The sequence below is a fragment of the Pinus tabuliformis genome, chromosome 4_1 (assembly GCF_031772625.1).
Source record: "Pinus tabuliformis cultivar Carrire ecotype Pingquan chromosome 4_1, CPIR1, whole genome shotgun sequence".
Lineage (NCBI taxonomy): Eukaryota > Viridiplantae > Streptophyta > Pinopsida > Pinales > Pinaceae > Pinus > Pinus tabuliformis.
This window is the reverse complement of record NC_142303.1, coordinates 301,550,823-301,576,150: the sequence shown is the minus strand read 5'-3', so window position 1 is coordinate 301,576,150 and position 25,328 is coordinate 301,550,823. Positions and strand designations below refer to the sequence as shown.

The window sequence follows — 25,328 nt, the reverse complement described above, 5'->3', positions numbered from 1 at the left end:
TGGAGTTTACAGATTTTTTATTTGCAAAATTTATGTTTAAAGGTTTTCCAATCTAATGGCCATTTTATGGTTAATATGTTTGGAATGTGAAGTCTGCAACATAACCTTAGACGGCTGTTGGTCTACAACATGCCTTATTCCACCACAGTTTTCCTAGACTCACATGAACCCACGAAGGCCCACCTTTCCCGAGTTCATTAGTTCTTTTTGTTGAATGTAAATATTTATAATTTATTAATTTACCCTTTTCAAAACTAATTCATTTGACAAAATGAAATGGTTCCAAATGCCATAAAACAATTAGGAAATAAACTGATATTTAATTTCACTAAGATCTTGCCTCAGAACCTGAAAAGCATTCAAATCAGAGAGACTCACAAATAGGACCTACATAGTGTAACGGAATTCCACTTCAATAGAGAGTTTGTATAGGCTGGTGAATCTTACTGATACTTAAAATGGAAACCATAAAATGTTATGCCAACATATTCAAGTTTCTAAGGATTTTATATATAGTTTCTATAACATTTTGGCAATTATTTAAGAAATAGAAATTTATGCTAGAGAGTCTGGGTGAACCATTTTTGTTAAAAATGGACACTTGCAAATCAATTTTTGGGAAGAAAATAAAATTAGCAAGAACCCTAAAATGTTCCATCTGTTGTAGGAATGTGAATCTGTATTTTTTGCTGTTGTTTAGATTGATAAAAAATGTTATTGGGAAATAGCAGATGCAACATTTTCTGTGCAAGATTTTTTTTGGTTGAAAGTGGAAAAATTTACATTATATTTTTAATGGTTTCCTCTCTTGCAGACCCGTGCTAATGAGGACAACACAACAAGACCATTGTTACTAGTGACATCATCAGTTGACAAGATGGTGTTGAAAAAACCAATGCATGTAGATACTGACTTGAAAGTTGTTAGTGTTGTTATTTGGGTTGGCCACTCATCACTTGAGATTCAAATGATGATATCTCAACCACCTGAAGGTATTTATATTAGAATAGCTTACTCTTTTGTGTTCCTATTGACACTAAATCTAAATCAAATATATACCGAATCCATTTTGTAAAATCAGGTAGCATTCATTATGTATCGTGGTGTCTAGGTTGCCTTCCTGACCTAGATATTCACTTCTCTAGGAGTAATGATAGTCACACATAAGTAAAAGCTAATATGATGACGATGTCTCAAAAAGGTGTTATAGCTATGAGCCAAATAAGAGATAATAACACTTTTTAGACCACTAAAAACAAATAGAAAGTGGAGCAGATTGACAACTTTCAAAGCTAAATTGTATCTATGGAGAGGAGACGCTTTGCAAACATCTCATAACTATTAGTAATTTCCAAAGTTGTTTACTTCTCGAGGGATTGTTAATAAATAATGGAGGACAATGAAAGTCGACATCGATGAAAATGGAGCTATAAATTGGATCTAATTGAATTCCTATTCCAACTCAAACAAGGAAATCTAGTGAATGAACCCTTGACAAAGAATTAGAGTTAGATTTGTGCTATAATTGAGTTCATAATTTGTTCTCTGGCTGGATGGTGCAAGTCTGGGCAAGGTAGAGTCAAACAACAACTGTTGCAGAATCAAGCTTGCAGTGTCAGAGTGCTACAACTACAGAAGTTGCACCTACACACAAAGTTAGTGAAAGTTGTGGAACGACTATCAAAACCATTAAAGCATTGTAGGCAAATAGAAAACAAGATAGGAGAATGAAAAAAAATCAAACTTCATCCAAACAACAGGGCTGAATCTGCATGTTACATCTTGGAATAAAGGTCTTAGTCTCCCTCATACATGTACAATGCAACCCATGATTTCTTTGGCTGCAATTTGGTCCTGAACTCCTTGATATCAAACTGGACACAGATCACACATCTTATCTTTCTGCAAGTCTGAGGAGTTGAACTCTCTTTCTGAACAAGGAATTTTTGGGGCTCCATTTTAGACATTAATAGAATTTATATGCTATTTCACTACGAGAGAGGTTTGGTGAGCCTGAGTGCGCTGTAAGATACTCTAAATTTTGCATTATGAATGTCAAATTAGAATAGTTATTTGGACATTTTCTTTTTACATTTGAAGTTTCTATAATCTCTCACAGGAAAACTAAGTTTGCAAAGCCTGCATTTATGGTTTTATATATTCTTTGATATCTGGCAGAATTGCTTTCTATTTTTCAAATATAGATTAAAAGCTTTCTGACTTGTTTTCTTGTATGGCCATTAGTAGAAACCCTCCTATCTTGACATCAACTCTTGCAAGTACCCCTTTATTTACAAATGCTAGTCTTATGAATATAGATTAAAAGGAAGCATGGGCTTGCAACACCCAAACACCAAAAACCCATGCACCTTTCTTGGGACCTACTTGTATGCTAAGTCTTACAGTTTTGTTTTTAATAAATCATTTTACATACTCTTGTTTTTTTGTGTAGTTATAATCCTACTCCTTGTCTTAAAAGTTACCTTGATATTGAGCTCATATTAGCCATGGATTTGCTTCTCCATGCTTCATATCATACTGTTGATTTCTCTATCATGTACCTTATGGTTAGAATTTTGTGTATTGTATTTTGAGAGACAAACTATTTTTCCAATTTGCATACAAGGAATTAACTTTTGTCAACTCTATTTCCAAATTTCCACAGGAGGATGGTTTATCTTTAGATGGTGACAAATGGCATTGGGTGGTTGGAATTATGGTTTCAATTACTTTTGTGAAGTTGTTCCTCGTAATGTATTGTCGAAGTTTTACTAATGAGATTGTGAAGGCATATGCTCAAGATCATTTCTTTGATGTGATCACCAACACAATTGGTCTAATTGCTTCTATTCTTGCAAGTACTCTGTACTAGTGGATACATCCTATTGGAGCAATTGTGGTAATCAATTCTTTCACCTTTTGCTTTATAATTCATAGTTTGCAAAATTTCACATGTTATGCTTATCTATTTTGTTGAGTGCGCGCCATGGTTTCTTGGCACTGGGTAATGAAGAGTAGTTTGTCTTCCATTATGTCATCCTCTCCTTTTTATAATCAACGTCCACTTGTTTAATAAGAAACTTGTTGTTGTTTTTTTCATTATCATGATATATCTTTGCATTTAGTAGCAACATAGATGACATTTTTAGCACATGTTCTCGGTCATCAGTACTCTTCACTGTCATAAACAATCGCTGGTGTGGAACTCCCAAGCCATAGAGGGCCCCGAATAATTGTGGAGCTAGGATGGAGCCATGAATCTATCCAGCTTAAAATTCAAAGGAAAAACATATTCTAGGTCTATTAACTTTTAAGTAGGGAGAACTGATTGCAAAGGTGCAAGAGAATATATCCACTCCCTTTCATTTCTTTTGCTTTGATAACGACTCAATCACAGATTGTGGATTCACAAATCATGATTCTTTTTGTTTTACGTTTGGAAATCAAGACATTTTGTTATAGAATTTTATATGGGTGCATATACACAATAATAGACACATACATGTGTGGAGAAGAAGATGAAGAAAAAGAAGTCTTAACATGGAATGAAATCCCAACATAGGGATATGCCACTGTAGCAAGATACTCTGTATACATGAACATTTAACGGTATACTAATATAAGATTTTGAATTTTTTTTCTAAAGATATAATCCTCCTCTCTTTGCACCTTTTGGGGAAATTGTTAGTTTTAGTATGTTAAAAATATGGCTTGCATGATTATAGTTTTTATAAAGATTATGGATCATGTTTCCGTTTTTTTTTTTTTTTTTGTCAAATCAATGGCTATAAATGTAGTTTTCAGGATTTCCATAACTCTTCATGTAATTCTTTAAAGTGTGCTAGCTTAATGGAAGAGCGCTTGCCTTACAAGCAGGAGGTTGGTGGTTCGATTCCATTGTGCGCTAACATGAATTAATCAACGATTTTGTAGTTTATTTTTAATTAAATGTTTTTTATATCAATTTATTTCAATGGTGAGATATTTCTAAATCCATGGTTTCATATTGTCTCTAGAGAAACAAAAGTGATCTTTAAATAAATTTTTTATTGTTTCTAGAGAGACAATAGTTAGTATTAAAGAGATATTGTCTCTAATTCGAGTGTTCTCTAGAGAGACAAAAATGAAATTGTCTCCTAAAAAACATTTTTTTAAGACAATAATCTTTAAGACAATATTTTTTAAGACGATAATCTTTCATACAATAATTTTTGACACACCCGCTTAAAGACAATATTTAAGACAATATATAAGTTTTTTTGTCTCAAGTTAAAACAATTTACCCAAAAATTATCTTAAACCCCCCTTTATGTAGTAGTGATGGTTTTTTTCGTTGTAATGGGTTCTTTTAATTATCATCATTATGAGTACTGGTGCTCTCACCGTCACGATTTTGTTTAGGGAGGCGATGAGATTAGATGGCCCCACTGCGATGGTGGATTAATTCGTGCAACACAACCTCTGTCAATACAGACTTGACCATTTGGCATCCATTACAGTGAAATGCTTTTGATATGAGGACGATGCTCTTATTCATGGAGGGATCAACGGAAAAATCTCAAAGATTATCAAGAGTATTCATTCAAAGAAATTGAATGAAGCTGTTTAAGGATTTGTCCACAAACCTCCTTGGTTTGGTATTGTCACTAAGATGAAGCAGTTGATTCCCTACCTCCCTCGAGGAGGCTTGAGTGTGCTAAACCAGTTAGAGATAGATGAAGTAAGAGCCGAGGCAGATATCTTGTTTGAGTTCAGTAAATGGAATGTGCGAAAACGAGAATACCTCATGCACAAAGGACGATTCCAGTGCACTGCGAATGGAAGCAACGTTGTGAATGGCATACCACGGTCGTGTTGGAGCAGAATTGTGAATAGGTCCAGATCTTAGTTAAAAAAACTCTTTGCTGTTTTTACACCGAAAGGCTGTCAACGAGGAGGTCATTGATGATCGTACTCAAATTGGTCTTTTCTGAAAGACAGACGGGATTTGTGAAAGATATATACACCCACGTTGAGAATGATGAGCATGAAAGCACACGAATAAGGAACCACGAACAAATCACATGTGGGATGCCTTCAAGGCTAGCAAGGATTGAGGTCAGAATGCGAAAAACCTCAAGGCCTTTGGGAATGAGAGAGGCTTGCTCTATGGTTCAGTGTGTGTGGAGCACAATGATGGGTGTGGATTGTTGCCCATGAACACAGAATCAAGATGTTGGTTATGATGAAAAAGATGCAGGATGACACAAGATCTAGAGTGTGTGAAGAAGAAAGGATGCATATAAATTGTTTGATGGAATAGTTCATTGAAATGATAGTTTTATTGGTGAGATGTAGTGTGTTGGAAGGAGTGGTTTTTGTGTGTAGTGCAAAGGTTTTGGGCACTTAGTATTAGTCATTCATGGTATTGAGCTCATAATATTACATGTAGTTAAAGCGGTTAAAAGGATTTTGTATTTTCCATTGTATTGAGCCATGGTTGAGAGATCTATTATGGACTAGTTTTTGCCAGTTATTTTTTTATAGATAATTCGTAGTGTATATGATTTAAATATATTGTTATTATATGAATTATTATTATTATTATTATATTTATTTCTCTCAAAAAAATGTTAGAAACTGCTATTAGAAACAGCAAAATGCTCATTGCTTTTTAACGTTAAAGCAGTTTCTAATCTTAATGTGACCCGATCTAATCTTAAAGCATTTAGATTTTATCCTAAAGCAGTTTCTAATCTAAAGCATTAGATCTTAAGCGTTGAGTTGGTATATGATGGACGTACCAGATTAGAGTTAAATAATATATAATGGATTGGGTCCTCTCTCTCCCACACACAAGAGTTGCATTCTTCTCCATCAAGAAGCACATAAAGAAAGTTAGGGCAAGAGGAGAGAAACCGAATTCTGAAGAAGAGGAACAGTCAGGAGTCAGATCAAAGTAGATGGCAGCCATTACATCTTCCGCTGTTGATCAAGGTATGTCATCTCATATAAAGTTCTGTTTGTGAAATATTCGGTATTGATGATCTTTGGGCTGTAAGTTAAGACTTTTAAATTTGGTATCAAAGCCACCAATCAATAACTGAATATTTCCTATGACTGTTCTGTGCTTTACTCATGATGTTAATCAAATCCAATCAAGATTCGTTTCGCCCATCGTGGCTTATTGGTACTGCATGTAGGAAATTGAGTTCTTGCTTAAGTCGAAGTCATTGGGATCTGTTCCGTCTCCCTTCTGTACTGTGTATTAATCAAGTGCCAGCCTGGATTTCTCTTTCTGTAAGCGGGAAATCATGAGCAAAGCATCATCGATTGAGTTCGCCGACGCATTTCTCTCGGCTTGAAGTTCAGAAGAAATATCCTCTAATGCCTGGTGCTGGGCACGCAGTGCTGTCGGCATGTTAACGTTGTGCTAGGGACTCTGTTGCGTTTTGATGTAACCTTGTTTCCAGTGTCGTTACGAGGTTGTGCCATTAATCATGATCCCGCCTATTATTGACCTATGTCCATGTTCCATTGCCTCATGTCTCGTTCTTATGTCTCACCTGCAAGCCTACTGGCCATGTCGCATTGGAGGCGGTTTTTTTTTAAAGGACAGCTAGAAGGTATCTCCAAATTACCAGAGTTGGGGATGGGATGAAAAAAAAATATCTCCGCTTATGAAAACGTACTAATCCCTTTAGCATGCATTGCAAAGATAATATGTCAATTACCGTTTTTTTTTTTTTTTTTTTTCCATAGTTTTGAGATTGGGATTTGAGTTTTCGGAGGGGTCTGTTGCTTTTGAGTTCCAGTTGTAAAACAACTATTTCATTGCCCTCATTAACTGCACCCTGGACCGCTGTTAATCAAGGTTATCTATCTTTCGTATGTTTTGAATCAAATTTAGTTGAAGTTCCTATTAATACATGGTGGCTTGATACTGGTGCTACAACTCATGTTTCCAACAATATGCAGGGATTTCTTACGATCCGAACCATAAATCCAAATGAAGATCGTTTTCTCTTTATGGGAAACGGAATGAAATCTTCAATTGAAGGCATTGGGACTTATCGTCTAATTCTAGAAAGTGGATATGTATTAGACTTATACAGTACCCTTTATGTACCTTCATTATCTAGAAACCTTATTTCCGTAAGTAAGTTGGATAATTCTGGTTTTAGATGTATGTTTGGATCTGGCTGTTTTGATTTATATAAGAATACTGATAATGTTGGTTCTGGTATTCTAATTGATGGTTTATATAAATTGAAACTGAATGACACTTATGCGAATTCCTTGTTGAATGTAGTAAATAATGTTGGATGTAAACGTAGCAGGTTGAATGAAAATTCTGCTCTCTTGTGGCATAAACAACTAGGTCATATATCCAAAGAAAGAATGATGAGATTAGTAAGTAATGAAATTTTGTCAAATTTGGACTTTAGTGATCTAGAATTATGCGTGGATTGTATTAAAGGTAAACAAACCAAACATAATAAGAAAGGAGCCACTAGAAGCAGCCAGCTTCTTGAAATAATACACACTGATATTTGCGGACCTATGGACACTCCAACCTTTAATGGAGAAAAGTATTTCATCACTTTCATTGACGATTTTTCCCGTTATGGTTATGTCTATTTGCTTCATGAAAAATCTCAATCTGTGAATGTCCTTGAGACGTTTGTAAAGGAAGTTGAGAGGCAATTAGATAAAAAGGTGAAAATCATAAGGTTTGATAGAGGTGGTGAATATTATGGTAAATATAATGAGTCAGGCCAGTGTCCAGGTCCATTTGCAAAATTCCTCGAAAGTCATGGCATATGTGCGCAATACACAATGCCAGGTACACCACAGCAAAATGGTGTAGCAGAAAGGCGCAATAGGACGTTAATGGATATGATTAGGAGTATGATGTCAGATTCTACACTACCTAAGAATTTGTGGTCGTATGCTCTCAAAACCGCTAATTATTTGTTGAATAGGGTTCCTAGTAAAGCTGTTCAAAAGACTCCTTTTGAGTTATGGACTAACAGGAAACCTAGCTTAAGACACCTGCATGTTTGGGGTTGTCCAGCGGAAGCGAGAATTTATAATCCACATGAAAAGAAATTAGATTCTCGAACGATCAGTGGGTATTTTTTAGGTTACCCTGAGAAATCTAAAGGGTATGTGTTTTACTGTCCTAATCATAGTCCAAGAATTGTAGAAACTGGTAATGCAAGATTCATTGAGAATGGTGAAGTCAGTGGGAGTACTAGAAGAGAAATAGTAGAAATAAAGGAAACAAGGGTAAATGTTACATTGCCTAGAATAGTTCCTCCATCTACTATTACTCCAAATGTTGTTCCAGTTGTTGTAGAACAGCATGATGATAATGAACAACATATAAATGAAGAAGTACTTCCTGAAGGAAATGACTTACATAATGCTGATATGCATGAACCACAACAAGTAGCATTAAGAAGACCTCAAAGAAATCGTAGGTCAGCTATTTCTGATGATTATGTGGTTTATATGCAAGAATCAGATTATGATATTGGAATCAATAAGGATCCAGTTTCGTTTTCACATGCTGTAGAAAGTAAAGAGTCAAAGGAATGGATTAATGCCATGAAAGAAGAAATGAAATCCATGCAACATAATGAAGTTTGGGATCTCGTTGAGTTACCACATGGCTGTAAAAGAGTCGGATGCAAATGGGGTTTTAAAACCAAACACGACTCTAGTGGTAATATCGAACGGTATAAAGCTAGACTTGTTGCTAAGGGTTACACTCAGAAAGATGGTGTTGATTACAAGGAGACATTTTCTCCTGTTTCGAAAAAGGACTCACTAAGAATAATAATGGCATTAGTAGCTCATTATGATTTGGAGTTACATCAGATGGATGTGAAAACAGCCTTTCTGAATGGAGATCTTGATGAGGATGTTTATATGGATCAACCTGAGGGTTTTTCTGTAGAAGGTAAAGAACAATTGGTGTGTAAACTTAAGAAGTCAATATATGGGCTTAAACAAGCATCCCGGCAATGGTATATTAAGTTCAATACCATTATTACATCTTTTGGTTTTAAGGAAAATACGGTTGATCACTGTATATACCAAAAGATCAGTGGGAGCAAGTTTATTTTTCTGGTCCTTTATGTTGATGACATTTTGCTTGCTGCAAATAATTTAAGTATATTGCATGAGACTAAGGAATTTCTCTCAACGAACTTTGAAATGAAAGATATGGGAGAGGCATCCTATGTGATTGGAATAGAAATATTTCGTGATTGATCACAAGGAATATTGGGATTGTCTCAGAAAGGATATGTCGAAAGGATTCTAGAGAGATTTGGAATGAGTAAGTGTTCACCTGGAATAGTTCCTGTACAGAAAGGTGATAAATTCAATCTCATGCAATGTCCTAAGAATGATGTTGAGCGAAAGGAAATGGAATCAATTCCATATGCATCTGTTGTTGGTAGCCTAATGTATGCTCAAACCTGTACTAGACCGGATATCAGCTTTGCGGTCGGTATGTTAGGGAGGTATCAAAGTAATCCAGGAAGGGAACATTGGCAAGCTGCAAAGAAAGTTTTGAGGTACTTACAAGGCACGAAAGATTACATGCTCATGTATAGAAGATCCAATGAATCAGAGGTGATTGGATATAGCGATTCAGATTTTGCTGGATGCATCGATACTAGAAAATCGACTTTTGGTTACCTGTTTATGTTTGCTCAAGGCGCCATATCATGGAAAAGTGCGAAACAGACTATCGTTGCTTCATCCACTATGGAGGCAGAATTTGTGGCATATTTTGAAGCCACAATTCATGCATTATGGTTGCGGAACTTTATTTCAGGACTTGCGGTTGTCGACACCATTAGCAAGCCGCTGAAAATTTATTGTGATAACTCTGCAGCAGTATTTTTCTCAAAGAACGACAAGTACTCTAAAGGTGCCAAACATATGGAACTGAAGTATCTTGTTGTGAAAGATGAGGTTCAGAAACAAAGAATGTCAATCATGCACACCAGGACAGAACTTATGATTACAGACCCTTTGACGAAAGGGTTACAACCAAGACAATTTAAGGAACATGTTCAAAGAATGGGTCTTGGTTGTATTAATGATAATTGATATGTGACATTCTGAGCTCTTTTATGTGTTTCTGATATACAATCATGTGTTTCTTGTTTTAATGTAGTAATACGTATTTTATGTAATTTTAAACAAGAAAGAGTCTTATAAAGATATTATGTTTAATCATTATGATATAAGACATTATGTGGACCATTATGCTGTTCTATATAAATTATGAGTATGAATTGATGGATTGCTGGTATTGTAGTATATGGAAGGGAATGCATTGAATTAATAGTGCACAACCGCCATAACTCTCAGCAATTTATCATAGTATGATGTTCAACACTTAATATTATGAATAGTCGGGTCAAGTGGGAGAATGTTAGAAACTGCTATTAGAAACAGCAAAAGGCTCATTGCTTTTTAACGTTAAAGCAGTTTCTAATCTTAATGTGACCCGATCTAATCTTAAAGCATTTAGATTTTATCCTAAAGCAGTTTCTAATCTAAAGCATTAGATCTTAAGCGTTGAGTTGGTATATGATGGACGTACTAGATTAGAGTTAAATAATATATAATGGATTGGGTCCTCTCTCTCCCACACACAAGAGTTGCATTCTTCTCCATCAAGAAGCACATAAAGAAAGTGAGGGCAAGAGGAGAGAAACCGAATTCTGAAGAAGAGGAACAGTCAGGAGTCAGATCAAAGTAGATGGCAGCCATTACATCTTCCGTTGTTGATCAAGGTATGTCATCTCATATAAAGTTCTGTTTGTGAAATATTCGGTATTGATGATCTTTGGGCTGTAAGTTAAGACTTTTACAAAAAATACCAGGTACTGATATAAGTTGCAGGTGGCAAATTCTGCGCCCACTCTGTCTCTTTGCAGCTTGCGAAAGGTCTGCTCCGAGGGAGGAATTTTGATGCCATTAACGTCAAGAACAGTTGACATGCACATGTTTCTAGCAGGAAACGCAATCGCAAAACAATCTGATGCACTTTTAAGCAAACAGGAGCTCAATCTTACGTAGATCACTCTGATATCGAACCATGTATCTGTTACTGATTTCCTTTGAATCTCCATCGATACAAAATCGAAAAAATTGAGGCTTTGTTACATGGATTTACCGAACATAAACATGTGAAGGGTTTATTCTGATTGCAGAGAGATGATTGAACAAAATATCATATTGCATTAGATGCAATACAAATCTTCTATGTAGAAAAACCCTTGCATCTTCTGCAATGATCAAACTGCCAATCTGCAGAGATTCCGTGTCCATAGCAAAAGCAATATGGCCCGTTTAAAGCTACATAGTCCACACATGGATGGTGGTAGAGAGGCAACCCCTGTTTGTTAGTCATCACAAGAAGTGGGGTGAGGCAACGCGTGTCCCAATACTGGAAATGTGCATGGGCTTAGTTTACTTTGCAGGTCACTGTTGGGTGGGTTACTTCGGAGGGAGTTAGCTTCCTTAGGGGAGTTGAGTTGACTAACTGAGTAAGGTCTTGGCCCCATTTGGTTAAAAAATTAAAATTAAAAATATTATGTGAATATAAAGAGTAAAATTAGTTCGTTAAAAAAATAAAATAAAATTATTATTTAAATATAAATAAAATTTGGCCAACATTTAGAAATGGATAAGTGTAAATTAGATAGCCTAAAATATTATAAGATTTTGGATTAAGTATTATTGAAAATATTTAGTTTAATTAATAGATGAAATGAAAAAATATTTTTTTGGTTAATTTTAATTAAAATTTGGTAAATATTTTTAAAAAACTAGAGTTTAAATTGGTTAATTGGTGAAATTAGAGTGTTGGGGTTTGTCAAAATATCGAATCTATTTATGCATTAAAAAATGCATTTTAAACAATAAAATATCACAATCTTAATTGAAATTATATAGCTAGTATCTCATAATGATAATAAAAAAACAAACAAAACAAAAAACAACAACAAAAACAAAAAACCATTTCATCTATAAATTAGATTTCTCAATAATCCATAATGACAATAAATGGTTACCTTTAATTAGTAGTGAAAAAAAATGTCTACCATTAAAAACAAAACATCATTTTTTGAAATAATATTAAAATGCAATAAAACCAACTATCTTTGGTTGCTGGATTCCCTGTTGGTTCGAAATCAATTTTCTTTTATTAATTCCAGCTAAATTTGAAAAGAAGAGCATAATACACTAAAATATAACCAAAGCATTGAACATAGGCCATAGCCCATGGTATGGATTGTACACGAACAACCTCCTCAAACCACTCATACATAGTGGATAGAGTATCAAAACTCCTCAAACCTCCTCATGGTTTAACTAATCTCTTCAACACTGATAAAAATGGCAATGTTGTATTAAACGAAATAAAATCCACTGGTCAGCTCTACGAGAGAGAGTTTGAACCAGGAGAATCTGGCTCTACAGAATGCTTTACATTGTTCATGTACATCACACATTATATAGTAATTATGGTTTTAGGGAAGTTAGAACAATAACCTAAGAAATAGAAACTAATTCCTATCGTGAGGTCACATGAACCAACTCACACTATTCTAGGATATTTTCCATTATCTTCAACACTCCCCCTTAATAGAGAAAGGGTTCACAAATATGCCTAACATCTCCCTAAACATTTCAAACTTAATCCTGCCAAGAGGTTTAGTGAAAATGTCTGCAACATTATCACATGTATTACAATATACCAAATGGATTTCTTTGGATTGCACTTTCTCCTTGACGAAGTGGAATTGTGTATCAATATGTTTAGTGTTTTTGTGGAACACCGGATTATTAGCAAGTTTGATTGAACTCTGATTGTCGCATCTGATTGTTGTTGCGTCTATCTGTTCTTCCCCGACATCCTGGAGAAGTCTCCGCAACCAAACTGCCTCACACATTGCTGCACACATGGCTTGATACTCTGCTTCCGCTGAGGACAAGGAGACTATGTTCTGCTTCTTGCTGCACCATGTGATCACCCTGGATCCAATGATAAATGCATGTAACCTATTATGGATCTGCGATCATCTACATTTCCAGCCCAATCTGAATCTGCAAATCCTGTCAATCTAACATCAAAAGAGTCAGTGTAAATAATACCATAATCTACAGTACCTTGTAGATACCTCAAAACACTTTTCACTGCATTCCAATGGCTTTCAAGTGGCTTGGACATATATTGGCTTAGCACACTGACTGCATAAGCCAAATCTGGTCTAGTGGTGGTTAGGTAGATTAGACTCCCAACCAACTGTCTGTAAAGTGTCGCATCTGCCTCCTTTGAGCCATCTTCACTCTGTAGTTTGATGTTCTGTTGTAATGGGACTACTGCAGGCTTACATTGATCCATCCTAAATCTCTCTAACAGGCCTTTGACATACTTTCCTTGGGACATAAATGTTTGTCCTGAATCTCTCCAGATCTCAAGACCCAAACAATATCTTAATTCACCAAGGTGTTTCATTTCGAATACCTATGACATCTGTTGCTTGATTTCTTTGATCAGATATGTAGCATCACCTGTAATGATCAAATCGTCTACATACAGAGAAATCATCACTATGTGCCCTTGTTCATCTTGCATGGTGTAAAGATTAGGGTCATTTTTGCTTCTGTTGTAGCCAGCTTGCAGAAAAAATGAGTCAATCTTTTCATACCAAGACCTAGGTTCTTGTTTTAGTCCATAAAATGTTTTCTTCAATCTACAGACTAAATGTTCTTTCTGTTGGAAATAATACTGAGAGGGGAGGTGAATCAGTATTATCTAGCAATTTAATAAATCTTCCTTATTTGATCTTTGAATTATTTTTGCATGTCAGTACCATAAAATAATGAGCATGAACAAAGAAAACAGATAGTCACACCAAAGAACACAAGATGTAAGGTGGAAACCCAATGTGGGTGAAAACCACCTGCTGCAATATGTCTCTATCTTCTTTCAAATTAGAAACTCCTTTTACAATGATTTTGTACTGGTGCAGTCCTTTACCAGTACGCAGGCTGCAACCTGCAGAGAGCTACAACTCTCTCTCTCGTTTTCCAGTCTTCTCCTGGAAGGGAGCTACAACCCCCTACTTCTTTTCATAAAGCATCAAATGATCATCAAGTACATAACAGTTACAGTCCACTACAGTTATCAGATCAGTAATAACAGAACTAACCCAGAACACCTTATCAACAGAGAAATTCAATCAACAGAACATCTTAAGACAGAGACGCAGTTTTCCCTTCTGTGGCCTGCGACCAAACGCAGCTAACCTTCTTCTCCCCTGCGTCCACACGCAGAGATCCTTCTGCTGCGCTGTGTGCCCGCGCACTGTTCCTTCAACTGCACTGCGTCCTGTTGCTGCAGGGACGCACCCAGAAACACTGTCGCGCCGCGTCTTTTTGCTCAGAGACGCACCTGATCCTTATTATGCTTCGCGTCCCCACGCAGTGCGCCTGTTACTGTACTGCGTCCCGAACGCACCTGAATCTTGCTCTGCCCTGCGTCCCCACGCAGGTCTCTTCTTACTGCACTGCGTCCCGGCGCACTTGCCTTTCACTGAACCTGCTTACCTTTGGGTATGAATGATTTCAAGACTTTAAGAGTAACCCAAACAGTCAGATCTACAGATCTGATCATGCGCCAAAGAGATCTCAGTCTTTCAGAAGATTCACCTTTTTAGATCTAGACCAGATCTAACCTCATAAGATATTCAACCAAAGACCTGCCAAACCAAATGATCTCCTTTGCTTTATAAAGGCAAGCTCCTCCTCAAATCATGGAACAATACCACGAGCCGACACCATAATAACACAATACCGTCGGCTAGATACCAAGAGTAAAACACAAGAAACCCCCACGTGACCTTGAAAAGTGTGCACTGGGTGGACGCACCTCCTGAACGGCTGGCCTGTGTCTCTGGACGCGGCTACTGCATGGTGTACCTGCGGGTACGCACCTTCTGAACTGATTTCCTGCGTCCTTCTTAATTTTTCAATAAATTAAGAGCCTTGTCATGGGAGTTGCCATCAAGTACAACATCTGTAACATATAGCCATACCAGAGAACATAATTCCAACACTTTCCCTTTCTGGACAAACCCTTCAGGTTGCTCTAAATAAACCTCCTCTTTTAGTTCTCCATTTAAAAATGCAGACTTTACATCTAGTTGGTGTATCATCCAATGTTTCTTAGTAGCTAAAGCAATTAACATTCTGATAGTGTTTAGTTTAGCTACAGGGGCGAAGGTTTCTTCATAGTCTATACTTTCTTTTTGTGAATACCCCTTCACTACCAATCTAGCTGTTAATTTTTCTATGGTTCCATCTGCATTAATCTTCGGGTTGTATAACCATTTACAAACTATGGTTTATTTTCCTTTAGGAAGTTCAACTAGTTCCTAAGTGTTGTTCCTGATTATTGATTCATATCCCTGTTCCATGGCTGTTTTTCCATTCTCTACATTCATTTGCTTCTTTATAACTAGAATGTTCAACCACATTCATCATACTAGTTATAAAATCATTTTCCCTATATCTTGCAGGGAATTGAGCTTTCCTACCTGATCTCCTGAGAGTTGGAGTAGCCTCAAACCTTATCTGATCATCATTCTCTTTTTCTTCCCGTTGTTACCGCTGTTGTATCTATTGTATCTGTTGCTGTTGCTGTTACTACTGCTGTTGTTCATCTTCTGCCTTTATCTGTTGCCGATCCTGATTGTTTTCTGCTTCTTCTTCCACCAAGTATGGAATATCCCATTCCTCATTGTGCTTATCAGATTCTTCATGATCCTGCTCTTGGAATTTGACATCTACACTAACAAAAATTTTGTGAGTAGAGGGATTAAATAATCTATAAGCTTTATGTTGCAAACAATACCCTATAAAGGTACATTTGATGGCTTTTGAATCTAGTTTTCTTCTGTCTTCCTTTGGAATATGGGCAAATGCTTTAGACCTAAATACTCTTAAATGTTTTACTGTAGGCTTAAATCCATATAATGCTTCATAAGGAGTTTTAAACTCAAGACTCTTTGTAGGACTCCTACTTTTCAAATAAACTGCAGTATTCAATGCTTCAACCCAAAAACCATTCGATAGATTCTTACCTTTAAACATGCTTCTGGCGCATTCCACCAGTGTTCTGTTATTTCTTTTAGTTACTCCATTTTGCTGTGGAGTATGGAGTACTGTGAACTGCTGCAATATTCCATGGTCTTTACAATACTTGATAAGCTCATCTTTCCTGTATTCTCCCCCTTGATCGGACCAGAGAATTTTTATCTGTTTCCCTATTTGCCTTTCAATCATGTTTTTGAACTGCTTAAAGTATTCAAATGTGTGACTCTTCTTACTCAAGAAATATACCCAAGAAAACTTTGTGCAGTCATCAATAAACAATAAAAAATATAGTGCACCTCCTAATGATTTTGTTTGCATGGGTCCACACAGGTTTGTATGCACTAATTCAAGTATATCCCTCTGTTTCTTTTCTACTCGAACAGGGAATTATTCTCTATGCATTTTTCCTAATGTACACGCATCACAATCATTATGTACTTGCTTTAGCATAGGAAGATCTCTTACCATTTCCTTCTTCTGTAGTAACAACAAATCATTGTAGTTGATATGACCAAATCTCTGATGCCATAGCTCTTCTGTAGTCAAACTCGTAGCTGTCAAGGCTTGAACTGGTGTAGGTCTTACATCCAACTTGTACAGACCTCCTGTTTGGATTCTTGTAGCAATTGTCTTCATGCCATCTAGCAGATCTTTAATATAACAGTTAGATTTAAAAAATTCAACTTTAAGATCTTGATCTGTGATCATGGATACAAAAATCAAGTTCTTTGTTACACCGGGCACATACATGACATTATGAATTTGTTTTACATTACCATTAGGTAGAATGACAGAAATCTTCCCACACCTTTTGATATGATGACTTCTATCATCACCTAGGTAAATCTGTGATCCTTTGTTGATTTCTTTAAAATCTTTGAACCAATTCTTGTTCCCTGTCATATGTGTTGATGCTCCTAAATCTACATACCAGATGTCTGCATCAACATTCTCATCAAAATCTGCCATAAACAATCTGAAATTCTGCACATGATTTTCATTCGCGAGATGACCTGCATGTCGTTTCTGCTTCTGTTGTTCTTCATGATATTTCTTCTTCTTGCACTCCCTAGCAATATGACCAAGTTTTCCGCAATAAAAACATTTAATTTCAGAGTTGTTTCTATTCGGATGCATACCTTGGGTCTGATTCGGTCTTTTCTGTGAATGTCCTCTATTTTGTTGTTGCGGATTTCCTTTCCCTTTGAAGAAGTTATTCTTTTCCATCAATGCAAGATCGGCACTTTGGGGCTTCATAGTCGATCTTCTTTCTTCTTCTTGCATTAGTATTCCTGTTAGCTCTTCAAACTTCAGGATTTTCTCTCTTGCATTTATCCCAGTGATGAACATTTGGTAGTCATCGGTCACACCATTCATGGTAATTGTTACAAGATCTGTATCGTCAACTATATGACCAATGTCTGCCAATTTGTTCTTCAGATCTTTGATCCTTGCTATGAAGGCAACAACTGTTTCATTCTCCTCCATCTTCAGGGATAAGATCTTGCTCTTCAGAAACATAAGACGATTTGTATTCCTAATCTCATACAGATCCTTCAGAATTCCCCAGATCTCGTTAGCTGTCTTACACTCTTTGATGTGTGGTATGATGCAGTCTTTCACTAACATCTTCAACAGCGTCTTTGCTCTACCTTCTCGCTTCTCCCAATCTGGGATCGATGCTGATCCAGTCGCTGGCTTTGGCTCATCCCTGTTTACAATCGTCCAAGCACTCTGCACTTCTAACAGAGTCTGCATCTTGAATTTCCAATTTGCATAATTGGAACCATCAAGCTTGTTATGCTCATTCAAGCATGCTTCAAACATATTATTATTCATCTTGGTGATTTAGACAAAAAAAAATTTCGACAGGTAAAAGAAGATGTTAGATTTACCCCAGATCTGTGACAAAGACAGATCACTGATCTTCAATGTTGTTTGATCTCACAGCACACTTGCAGATCATCGTGGCTTCCTTCACAGCCTCCAACCTTCTGTTGTCAGCCTCTGCAGCCTTCTCCAAGATGCAGCCTTCTCTCGGCCTCCACGGAGCCTTTTTGTTGTTTACACGATCGTCGCAGATGTACACCACTTATCTGAGACATCATCGCAGGTGTACACCACTTATCTGCGACATCATCGTAGGTATACACCTAATATCAGAGACGGTGAAGCTAAGTACGATTGAGTGATCATCGTGTTTATTCTCTTGAAACCTGCGACAATTTCGGTTTAGTCGCACCCTCCTCTCCTCTCGACGTACAGGTTCCTCAACCCTGATGCTCTGATACCATGATAAAAATGGCAATGTTGTATTAAAAGAAATAAAACACATTGGTCAGCTCTACGAAAGAGAGTCTAAACCTGGAGAGTTTGGCTCTACAGAACGCTCTACATTGTTCATGTACATCACACATTATATAGTAATCATGGTTTTAGGGAAGTTAGAACAATAACCTAATAAATAGAAACTAATTCCTATCCTGAGGTCACGTGAACCAACTCACACTATTCTAGGATATTCTCCATTATCTTCAACAAACATCCCTCTCACGCCTTCAAATGCTATCCTCTTTCATAGGAATTTGAGTTTTTTTAACATTTTTTCAAATCGTGTACATGCATACACTAACATAACATAATTTTTATTTGAAAAACAATATTTTGGAAGAAGTTGTGGATTACAAATATCTCGGAATTAGCTTTAACAAAAATTTAAGCTGAGATGGATGTAAAAAGAAAAGAATTTTGAGGATTCAAAAACATTTTATGCTTTTCAAAATAGTTGTAAAGAGGCAGAATTATCTAAGCTGAGATGGATGTAGAAAGAAAAGAACTTTGGGGGTTCGAAAGCATTTTATGATTTTCAAAATAGGTGTAGAGAAGCAAAGTTATGGGAAAGGAAAACCAACTTTTTTTTGGGCTTCTAGTGATTCCAGTGATTTTTTATGGTTGTGAACTATAGCCAACAGTATATCCGACACGCATTGGAAACAAATTGAGAAAATTCACAAGTGTTTGATTACAAACAAATTCAAAATTAAAAGTGCAATTCCTTATGCTATCTTGTTAAGTGAAACAGGGGCTCCTCCTATTGAAGCAATTGCTATAGTGTGAGTCATAAAGTATTTTAAAAAAATTGAACAAATGGAAGAGGGCAAATGGCCTAAGGTTGTCTTTAATGACATATTGTGCAAAAAAAAGAAGACTTGGATGCCACAAAATAAAAAATGGTTAAGTAAATGAGGTATTTGCTTGAACAAGTATCCCATAAACAATAAAGAGATAAAAACTTTTGTTATGGATAAGTTCTACAAGCGTAATTGGGATAAACAATTAGAGAGAAAGAAAAAAACATTGTATTGAAGTGTTTAATCCCACCCATAATCATCAACAAAAAACATAAACATACATAGAGAACAATATTTCTTGGAGAGCCAAAATTCTTATTAGTCAGTTAAAAACTAATTCTCATCAACTCCATTGTGAAAGAGGGTGCTAGAAAAAGCCAAAATAAGTGTGGGAGGAAAGAGTATGTATTTTTTGTTCTTCCGAAAAAGTGGAAATATAAAAGCATTTCATTTTAGAATGCAAGGCCTTCAAAGAGAATAGGGAAAATTATGTAGATATTTTGACAGCTAGCTCTTAGGATAATCTATTTAATGAGGGGCATTTTAGAATGCAAGGTCTTCAAAGACAATAGGGAAAGTTATGTCGATATTCTGGCAGCTAGCTCTTGGGATAATCTATTCAACGAGGGGTTTGTCGAGAAGATGAGAGCGTTTATTGTGAGGCTTCAAAAGAAAAGGGCCGAATACATCAACGAGTTGAAGAAGCAATCTGTCCCATAGACTATCTTTAGCCTCGTCGACCACACGACCTATGAGACCAAACCTCCCCACCTAACCATTAAACCACATTCGCCAAACTACATTTATGCTCTTGATTTACTTCAATCCTAACCTCTTTGGGAATTGATTGCTCACTCCAACACCCCCTCTCAAACAACACAACACACTTGATTTGAAACCTCCAACACCCCCTCTCACACAACACACTTGATTTGAGACCTCTAATATTGTGCCTCATGCCCCCTCTCACACAACACACTTGAATTGAGACCTCTAATATTGTGCCTCATGCCCCCTCTCACACAACACACTTGATTTGAGACCTCTAATATTGTGCCTCATGCCACTATGATGGGTGGTACCTCTCACTACTTCCAACCCATTCCCACTCCTAACCACCTAACTTCCAACCAATTCTCACTCCTAACCCCTAACTTAAATCTAAATCAGTTTGTCACTTAATTCCCACTCCTAACCACCTAACTTAAATCTAAATAAGTTTGTCACTTAAATCTAAATCAACTTAAATCTAAATAAGTTTGTCACTTAAATCTAAATCAGTTTGTCAAGGTGTGAATTACTCGATCAAACAACTATCTCAAACCACACACTCCTAACCACCTAACTTAAATCTAAATCAATTTGTCATGGTGTGAATTACTTGATCAAACAACTATCTCAAACCACACACTAAACATATGTTGTGATACCGTACAAAAGAACATAAACCACACACTAAACATATGTTGTGATACCGTACAAAAAACATATTATCAGTTTGTCATGGTGTGAATTACTTGATCAAACAACTATCTCAAACCACACACTAAACATATGTTGTGATGCCGTACAAAAAACATATTATGTTGTGATACCATACAAAAAAACATAGTTACAAAGTTCAAATTCAAATTTGATACTATGAAAATTTGGATAGATAATATACATCTTAAACATACTTCCTTCCCGTAAGGGTAAGGACACGGGAAGGACAATACCTTCTGTTAATTAATTAATTCATTTATAATATACATTTTAAACATACTTCCTTCCCGTAAGGGTAAGGACACGGGAAGGACAATACCTTCTGTTAATTAATTAATTCATTTATTTTTATTTTTTATTTTTTTTCTTTCATTTAGAAATTTAAATAATTCTCAAATAATTAATTACTATAAATGAAAATTTAAATAATTCTCAAATAATTAATTACTATAAATAGTTTTAAGACGGAAAACCAAAATCCCTTCCAAACTAATACATATTTAAAAATTCAAAACCTCAATATAAAACCCCTTCTTAATTTCTTTTTTAATTAATACATTTTTTTATTTAATATGTATTTAAAAACTAGAAATCAAAATCCCTTCCAAACTAATACATATTTAAAAATTCAAAACATCAACATAAAATCCCTTCTTAATTTATTTTTTAATTAATACATATTTTTAATTTCTTTTTTAATTAATACAATTTTTTAATTAATATTTATTTAAAAACGAGAAATCAAAATCCCTTCCAAACTAATACATATTTAAAAATTCAAAACTTCAATATAAAATCCCTTCTTAATTAATACATATTTCTAACGTATTTAGAAACTAAATATTCGAAACTCAATTTTAATATTTATATAGAATCCCTTCTTAATTTCTTTTTTAATTTATAAGTATTTAAAAACTAAATATTCGAAACTCAATTTTAATATTTTTATAGAAGTTGTTAACCTCCACAGTTCATGCTCAAAATCTCTTTTATCGTTTTCTCGGCCTTCTACACCTTTCAATGCAACACTGAAATTGAAAAATAAGTTTTTTCATAGAATTTTCCACCTTCCAATGCAACACTGAAATTGAAAAATATTTTTTTCCATAGAATTTTCCCCACCGACAATTAGTTGTCCTTTCCCACTGTAAAAGGCATTTACAATTAAAAGGCTTCAAAATAATATTTATTTATTCAAGCATTCAAGTCAAAATTAATCGTAAATAATATCGTTGCAGTGGTTGAAGAAAAGAAAAGAAAAACAAAAGTAAACTTGTGAAAAACAAAAACTCAAAAACTATTAACCAGATCAAGAAAGTCAAATTTTTATGTGTTGATTTCATTTATTACGTCAAATTCGTTTTCGTGATGAAAACCTATTTACCGACATTATTACGCCGTAAGGCGTTTCCCTCTGAGATTAACTCCCCAAATTGCTTTCGTGTCAAAATATGTGCCATTGGATTTTGGTGTTAGACGATTAGGTAATCCTTATCCGTTGATTTGAATTGAGCAAGGCCAGCCGCAACTGTTCGTTCGATCCTGCAATAACTGCGACTGTTCGTTCGATCCTGCAATAACTGTCCACTATCTTCCTTACGAACCGTCATTTGAATTGAGCAAACTGTTCGTTCGATCCTGCAATAACTGTCCACTATCTTCCTTACGAACCGTCATTTGAATTGAGCAAGGCCAGCCGCAACTGTTCGTTCGATCCTGCAATAACTGCGACTGTTCGTATAAATCTGCAGTTGCTGGAAGACAACATGCAACAGCTCATTTTTGGCGCCACCAGGCAAACCAGAGGAAACCGCCGCTTTCGCGGCCATCGTTGTCTTCGACACTCTCGTTTTGTTGCCCTTTGTGGAGAGCTAGTAAGTTATGTTACTACAATAACAACAGACCTGAACAGATCACCAGAGCATTACCAAACACCAATACGGACTGTCACAGCGACTGCGAGTGCGCGTCCATCTCAACCACAACTGGTCCAGCGATTTCCTACCAGCTCTACTGTTAAGAATGATTCTCATGGTTAGTTGTACCGTGATTAGATGCTTGGCTTATTTCTCTCATCAAACTTCACACTTTCCACTCTCTCTTTCTTGGTTCAGGAATCCTCCAAAAATTGTTAGGGTTTAACCGTATCTATCTGCTCGCTTTCTTGTTTTACTTTTTAATAGGATTTATATCTCCATTTTACGGTCTTCAGTTTCATTATAGATGCTTCATTAGTGTCCTGCAATATTACTGGGTTAATTGTCATTCCCGTTTTCTTTATGCTGAAAATGGATGTTTTCGTTGTGTTATTTTCAACCTTAAATTCAAAATACTCAGTGGGTTCGTATTTGTTTGGCAATTTCCTTTTAAAATTACCCTTGGCATGATATTTATTTACCGGTCATTTAAGTAGTTTCGTATTTTTTTTGGCAATTTCCTTTAAAATTACCCTTGGCGTGATATTTATTTTATCGGTCATTTAAATATTAGTTTGATGTTCCATGCTGTAAGGAAGCTTTTAACATATTAGTCTGATCATAAAATATGTTTTAATCTAGATGTTTATATGTTAATTACTAATATTAACAGTGGTTAATGATTTAATTTTGCATATAATGTATAGTGATTCTTATATTTAGAGGCTTTTTCTAATTTAATATAAACGAGATGTTATAATATTATATAAATTTGGTAAAATTATATAAAAAAAATATTATAAAATAATAAATTTATCATTAATAATTTTTGACAATTTTCTAATTTTGTTAATGATATATTTCTTTAACCTAACCTGCTTAACCACAAAAGCATTAAAAAAAAAACACGTTACCAGAAATATTTGATTAAATATGCCACTAGATATATTTGATATAATTGCAGAACTCTGATAAATCTAGATGAGTTATATATAAAATTTATTGGATTTTAAATCATTTTAAAAATAATCAAAATTCGAGGAATAAATCACAATAAGCATTATTAATGTATTTATAATTTTTAAATATTTATTTATATATATCTACGGAGCAAAGGTAGTTAACTATGACTCGTCTCCTTGATACAACGGATACTTGTGATTTGAGAATTAAGATGCATGGGAACATCAAGATCCAGCCACTTGACCTTAGAGGCAACGTGAGATCTAAAATATATTAGTGGCAAATTCAGAGAATAATTATCGAATACCAAGAACTGGTTCGTCAGCACGTGCACCACCAACGCAATTAGCAATGATCAACCTAGCAGTAACAGCCCAATGGTTCTGGAAAGAAAAAGACTTGTTACTAGAAAGGCATGGTTATTATTCTGCTGCAAATTTGGTTAGGGTTTGTCGGCAGCTGCAGAGGCACTATGACGTAGCAAGGGTCCAAATGAGACTGAGAACCACCAGATGGTGTGGGGTAGTTACCCGAAAACTACCCTGATGCATGACAACCGTAGATCAAACATCAATTCAACGGTGGATCAGTAGCTAGCTGTAAGATAGTTTAGTTGCCACTTATCCATAGAAGTCTCCAGAACATGTTTCCTGCGTTAGGTTAAAGGCGTGTAATGCCAAGAGAACTTCCCATCACCGGAATGGTAAAGTTGAGCTTAACATTGAAAAAAATAATAATAAAGATTGCAATCAGCGCTCATAAGTTCAATTACACAATTTCCAACGTATGAAATATGCACATGACCAACATCAAATGTATGTTTTTAATATTCATGTTGATAAATTCGAATTGTTAACAATGCCATCCAAACAACCTTGGTAGGATAATTAAGTATTTTTGGGTTATTTATTGTCTGTAAATATTTAAAATTGCTTTGCTAGGGTTCATAATTCCAATAAGCTTACAGAAGTTATTTATTTTTTTGGTTATTTATTGTGTGTTCTGACAATACTTTATTATGGTTTACCATGTACCAATAGCCTTCTTTCTTTTTGAATAAAAAAATATTAGCGATATAAAAAAACAAATAAGATAAATATACAAGTAATTTAATTGTATACATATTTATTCACTGAGCAAGAAGAAGAGAAATAGGGTATTACAAAAATGGAATATGGTGGCATCTTCTTTTGTTCTTATCACAACTATCATCGAGATTCTTGCCATAGGGTTTACCAAAATGTCATGGCACAACATGGCCTCTATGAGAATACGGGAAAAATACTCTACATTATTCTGTCCAACAACCATTTTGTCATCCAAGAGGTGGCCAAATTCTTTATGATGGGTTCTTGAAGCTACCTGTTTCGTTGCATATCATTGTATCACTTGTCGAGCTCAAAATAAGAAGAATGGCGAGGATTGTGGGATTCCCTTCTCTAATAAATATTCATATTCAAGGCCATAGGGCCTTCACTCTTTGCTCCCACGTTCTCATGAAATGATAAAATAAAAGAGAATAAATGCGATTATGCAACCCACTCCCCAAAATAGAAATGGAACATCATAAAATAAAAGAGAATAAATGCCATCATGCAACCCACTCCTCAAAATAGAAATGGAACTGGTGACCTCAATGTTGAAGGTACAATCACAT

The 25,328-nt window shown here is 35.5% G+C and overlaps 1 protein-coding gene across 2 annotated transcripts in view; it reads left to right on the top strand.

The window, feature by feature from the left end:
* The window catches only part of LOC149175486 (uncharacterized), an 85,757-nt gene that overhangs the window by 50,098 nt on the left and 10,331 nt on the right, over nt 1–25,328 (top strand). The window contains exon 6 of one of the 2 annotated variants that reach the window (XM_089419689.1): nt 815–992. In XM_089419689.1, coding sequence (XP_089275815.1) covers nt 815–992 — 178 coding nt within the window. Of the gene's footprint in view, nt 1–814; nt 1,161–25,328 lie in introns of those variants that run through there. The other variant, XM_089419688.1, reaches the window with a different exon arrangement.